At 32.9% G+C, this 5,924-nt stretch overlaps 1 protein-coding gene across 1 annotated transcript; it reads left to right on the top strand.

The window, feature by feature from the left end:
- Positions 1–1,837, top strand: LOC123230011 (double-stranded RNA-binding protein 1-like). The gene is made up of 2 exons (XM_044656102.1): positions 1–416; positions 800–1,837. The coding sequence occupies exons 1-2, from the start codon at positions 147–149 to the stop codon at positions 1,676–1,678; spliced, it is 1,149 nt and encodes a 382-aa protein (XP_044512037.1). The 5' UTR covers positions 1–146; the 3' UTR covers positions 1,679–1,837.
- Positions 1,838–5,924: the final 4,087 nt, after the last annotated feature.

Below are 5,924 nucleotides of genomic sequence, written 5' to 3'. Positions count from 1 at the left end.
TATTTTTCAGCTGAACAGATTTTATCTCATTCGTATACCACTTGAACGAATTGGTTCTGAATAAAGTATTGCTTTATGCAATATAAATGCAGCCCACTGAGAATATTATTATTATTGGTGATTGGTGTTAACTTATTTAGTGTTGTATGGCAGGTGTTTCAAATTGTTATGTATTCAAGAGTCCATTACAGGAATACGCTCAGAAAATGGGACTTCAAACGCCTGTTTATGAGACTACTAAGGAAGGCCCATCTCATGAGCCTTCATTCAGATCTGCTGTGGTAGTGAATGATGTCAGATATGAATCTTTGCCTGGTTTTTTTAATCGTAAGGTAGCGGAGCAGTCAACTGCTGAAGTTGCACTTATGGAATTGGCAAAACTTGGTCAAGTGAATCCTTCCATCTCCCACCCTGTTGTAAGTATATATATCTAATTTGCAGATTTGAATTAACAACTGCAGTTATTGGTGGTATTCAAATTGAAAATATTCTTTATGTTCATAATTCACTTTTTAGCTTGTATTGTACGCAAAACCCTGAGCCTGAACAGCGTGTGATTGCATTCTAGATATGCATGCCATATGTCTATATGGTCAGATGCCTTCAGATTGAAATTTATTGACATCAGATGCCTAGTTGTTCGAGATATTACAGGCTTAACTTTGTTAAAATCATATGTTGTGCCTATTTTTTATGTTTATCATAAGCCTTTCTTTTCCTTCTATTTCTTAAGGAAGCCAATTGTGTTTCTTTTTTGTCTGAGTCACTGCTAACCTACTTTCTTGGGTGTTTGGTTCAGCATGAAACAGGTTTATGCAAAAATCTACTTCAGGAATATGCACAAAAGATGAACTATGCTATTCCAATGTATCGGTGCCAAAAGGATGAAGCACCAGGACGAGTGCCTCATTTTTCATGTACTGTTGAAATTGGAAGCATTCAGTATATTGGCGCTGCAGCAAGAACAAAGAAAGAAGCAGAGATCAAAGCTGCTAGAACTGCACTATTAGCCATCCAATCAAGTGCATCTGAGTTATCTGGCTCACCAAGTGGCAATTCTCAGCTAACTGTAATTCCTTGCAGGAAGAGGGGAACAGAATCGGTTGATAAGCCTAAGGTGGACGAGACTGTAAATGTTCCAAAGCCAAAGAAAGCTAGATTCAAAAAGAAAACATTGAAAAAGTTTTCTGGAGACAAAACAGGTCGCAACATGGCTCTTAATGTAGCTGCTAATTTGGATGGATCGCAAATTGGTCAAACTAATGCACCTGGCATTCAAGTTGTGCGTTCCGAGGCTATGTTTACAGAAGAAGCAGCTAGGAATTTCCGAGGAGGGAGACTGGACATTGAACCATCTGAGGGGGAAACATTTTCTGTGAAAGATCCTTCCACTATAAATGGGCATTCAACAGCTACAAAATGTAACCAAAGTGTTCATGAGGCAACCGGATATTCATCAGTTGTAAATTCTAATCAAAGTGGTCCTGAAGGTCTGAGCAGCTCAATCTCTTATGGAGACGCAGCTACTTTGATGAAGGAGGAAAAAGAGGCTAATGTGCAGTCGACAATTGCAAATTCTAAACAAAATAGTGGTGAAGCTATAACCTTGGTAACATCTGTATCTTTTGATGATACTACTGTTTTGGCTAAGGAGGTGAATGAGACAACTAGACTCTAGCAGGTGTCTCCACCAGTAAATAATCCCATTCTGAAGCAATATTACCTCAATGAAATAGTGTCCTTTTAAGGCTTGGAATTTGTTTTGCAGTTAGAAAAGTTGATGGGTGAGAGGGTTCGGTGTATCCAGATCTTGAAATGAAATGTAATAGCTTTTATAGACTGGGAGCATGGACCTTATATCTGAATAGTAGATGTCATTTACTTGTTATCTTTGTATGCTGTAGTGACTTCATTCGGAACTGATTTCCTTGGTTCTTTTACCGTGTTGAAAACTTGTTTTTAGTTTGGCTTAATAGCGAAATTAGTCTCATGCTATACGCCAAGAAGTTTTTACTTACCATTTAAGCAAGTTTCCGCCGCGATACTCGTTTGCGATTTAAGCAAATACCATTCAACAATTTTAGCAGTCCAAGTGGAAATAGCTAAGGGAAATTAAATAAGATGACAAATATTCAAGACTTAAATCACGAGTAAAGAAAAAGGAAAATCAAAAGCAGAGGAAGCCTGGAAGCCATTTGCTTTTCTACATTGCTTCTCCGTTTGGGTTATCTTTCAAGAAACACACTTTACTATTTTCCCTTCTCTCTCAAAATATATAAATAGGTTGACTTACAAACAATGAAAATGTATTAAATAATGTTTAAATGAAAATAACATTTTTAATTTGAAACTATGATCTTGTGAACAAGCTCGTTAGGTTTGGCTCGACAGCTCGCTCAAAAGCTCGGCTGTTAAACATATTCGGTTTTTAGCTCATTATAGGCTCGCGAGTAGCTCGTATCAGTATGTATTACGAGCCAAGCTTGTTAAAGGCTCACGAATTGTTTGCGAGCCAACAAGCTCGAACACGAGTTGTATTTTCGTCCGCTCGACGAGCTCAAGCTCGACTGAATAGTAATCGAGTTGAAACCGAGTTTGCCTGTGTTCAAGGTCAGCTCGGCTCGAATCCACCCCTAATCCCAAGTCACTCACTGTATTGTAATTGTACACCTAAAGTCTTAATTTCTTCCTGCTTTGAGATCATATATCTAAAGTTCCTAATTACTTCCTATTTTACAATCGTTATGATATGGAAAATTATATTAAATACCTTTTTTACCCCTTCATTAAGAAAAAATACCCATTTTTTCTATTCTTAAACAAAAATGCCTTAAACTTTTTTGAAAATACCAAAATTACCCTCCACAACATCTATATAAACCTTCTTACTCACTCTTATTACACACTTTTCATATCACCCAAACACTCACTCTCACTCTCACTCTCATTTTTACTCAATATCAATTAGTACGGGTTCATTCAGATGGATGAAGTTCATATTTCTAAATTCGAATAAAAAAAAGTCAGTTCGTAAAAAAAAAAATATTTATACAAATCTTAACTCAAAACTTAATTTTACTTGTTAAATCTAGTTTGTATGTCATGTAAAGGGGGTATTTGAATATTAGATAATAATATAGGGGTTAAATGAAATGTTAAAAAAATATGGGAAGCATTTTGATATTATACAATATATAAAGGATTTAAATAACATGTTATGAATAGATAGATATATTTTGATACAAGACAACATACAAGGGTGTTAAATGAAGTGTTAGATAATTATGGGGGGTCAATAAAATGTTATAAAAATATGAGAGGCATTTTGATATTAAATATTGTAAGAGCATTATAAATGAAATGTTAGAAATAGATAGATTTATTTTGATATAAGATAATATACAAAGGTGTTAAATGAAATGTTAGGTAATTATAAGGGTAAAAAAATATGGGGGTATTTTGATATTACATAATATATGAAGGATTTAAATAACATGTTAAGAATGTATAGATGTATTTTGACACAGGATAACATAAAAAGGATGTTAAATGAAAAGTTAAATAATTATAAGGGGTTAGAAAATGCTAGAAAAAATATGAGAATATTTTGATATTACATAATATATGAAAGATTTAAATAACATATTAGGAATAAATAGATGTATTTTCATAATAGGGAACATATGAGAGTATTAAATGAAATATTAGATAGGTATGGGGGGCTAAATGAAATGTTATAAAAATATGAGGGGTATTTGATATTAAACATTGTAAGAACGTTTTAAATGAAATGTTAAGAATAGATAGATACATTTGATACAAGATAAAATAAAAGATTGTTAAATAAATTGTTAGATAATTATAAGGGGTTGAATGAAATATTAAGAAAATATAGGGGTATTTCGATATTAAACATTGTAAGAATGTTTTTAATGAAATATTAAGAATAGATAGATACATTTTAATACAAGATATCATACAAGGGTGTTAAATAAATATTAGATAATTATATGGGGTTAAATAAAATATTAAAAAAATATAGGGATATTTTGATGTTAAACATTGTAAAAACGTTTTAAATAAAATATTAAAAATAAATAGAAATATTTTGATACAAAATAACATACGAGGGTATCACATAAAATGTTAAATAATTATAGGGAGTTAAATAAAATATTAAAAAAATATGAGAGGTATTTTGATTGTAATAATTGTAAGATTTTTTAAATAGTTATTACAGATTTTTTGTTATAAATGAATAATTTTTTCTAAAAACTTGTCATTACAAAATTGACAATTAAAATGGGTAGTTATGTATCGGTTCGTTACCAAAGAGAATGAATTCAAGGTAATGACAACACAATGAAATATGTTGGAGGATCCAAACAATTGATTAAAATTCCTTATGGAACAATATTTGAGAGATTTATTCAGCTTTTGAAGGAGTCTTGCAGTCTTCATTCAATGAAAAACTACCTTCAACTATCAATAAAGCCAAGAAATATTGAGTTCGACTGCCTTGTACAGATCCAAAATAATGAAAATGTTCAGGGTCTTATTGATATGTCTCAATACTTATAAAAATGTATTCTTGTTTTTGTTACATGTACCCCAATTGAAAGATAGGAGGAAAAAGAAGAAGATGAAAAAGAAATTAATGGGGTGAAAAAAGAATATAATTTGGAAAACTTGATTGATTTCAGTAATGACCCATTGTACATTGCAAACACATGGGCTCATGGAGAGAAAGATAGGGTTCCTGACTAGGGTAACTTTGATGGAAATGACATGCCCCATATTCCTTGTGAAGAGGTAGAGCTTGAGTATATACCACTTGTTACCGAGGGTATGAATAGTTTATAGCTTGAAGATCCTATTTTAGGTGGTGGAAATTATTCTGGGCCATTTTTTGACAATGTCCCTACTGATCCGTTTAAGTGGCTTCCTGATTTTCTTCTATAGCCACCAACATTATTAAGTGGTACAAGATCGATCCAAGAGGAGAATGGTCTAAAGTTTAGTGATATTTTCCATAATAAAGTACAATTGAAAGATGTTATGAAGTAATTTGCCCTACCAAAAGGATTTCAATTCATGGTCAAGAAGTCTAACAGGGGGCAATAGGATATTAAGTGCAAGGCTGAAAATTGTCAATGGTATATACATGCAAGTAAATCCAAAGTCAGTGAAGTGTTTCAAATCAACAAAATGAATCCAACCCACACATGTTCAATTGATCAAATAAAGTCACATCATAGACAAGCTCAGGCCCGAGCTTTAGGTCAATTAATGAGGTCAAAGTTTGTGTTGATTGATCAAATTTATCAGCCTAAGGAAATAATTGTGGACATCATCGATCGGTATAAAGTTGACATTTCATATTCACAGGCTTAACAGGTAAGAAACTGGGCTTTAAATTTATTGAAGGGCTCACTAGAGGAATTATTTATGCTCTTACTAAATTATTGCTACAATCTATAGCGTACTAATCTAGGCATTGTTATTGCTATTGAAACAGACGATGACCATCGGTTTAAGTATTTTTTTCATGGCATTAGGATGTTCCACTCGTGTATTTAGAGAATATCTCCAACCTGTTATTTGCATTGACGTTGCTTTCCTTAAAGGTTGATATCTAGGTCATTTATTCCTTGCAGTGAGCTTTGATGGTAATAACCAGATATACCCTATTAGTTTCAATGTCGATAAAAAATAAGATCAAGACATATGGTGTTGGTTTCTTAGGAAGATTAAAGAATGCATCCATGATCTCTCCGAGTTAGCGATAATCTCAAATCGACATCATGTTATATACTCTATAATGGCTAAAGTCTTTCTAGGTGTCCACCATGGATATTGTTGTCATTACCTTCTGTGTAACATGCGGGCAAAGTACAAACAAGACTCAAAGGTAATGTGTTTAA

Source organism: Mangifera indica, chromosome 11, assembly GCF_011075055.1.
Source record: "Mangifera indica cultivar Alphonso chromosome 11, CATAS_Mindica_2.1, whole genome shotgun sequence".
Classification (NCBI taxonomy): Eukaryota; Viridiplantae; Streptophyta; class Magnoliopsida; order Sapindales; family Anacardiaceae; genus Mangifera; species Mangifera indica.
The sequence above is the reverse complement of the archived record's forward strand: the minus strand, read 5'-3'. Positions and strand labels throughout refer to the sequence as shown.

Bases quoted from the DNA above. Each gene is read 5' to 3' on its own strand.
- LOC123230011 (XM_044656102.1), top strand. From the start codon at position 147: ATGGCAGGTGTTTCAAATTGTTATGTATTCAAGAGTCCATTACAGGAA. The intron at 417-799 runs GTAAGTATATAT...TGTTTGGTTCAG, and splicing joins CTTCCATCTCCCACCCTGTT to CATGAAACAGGTTTATGCAA.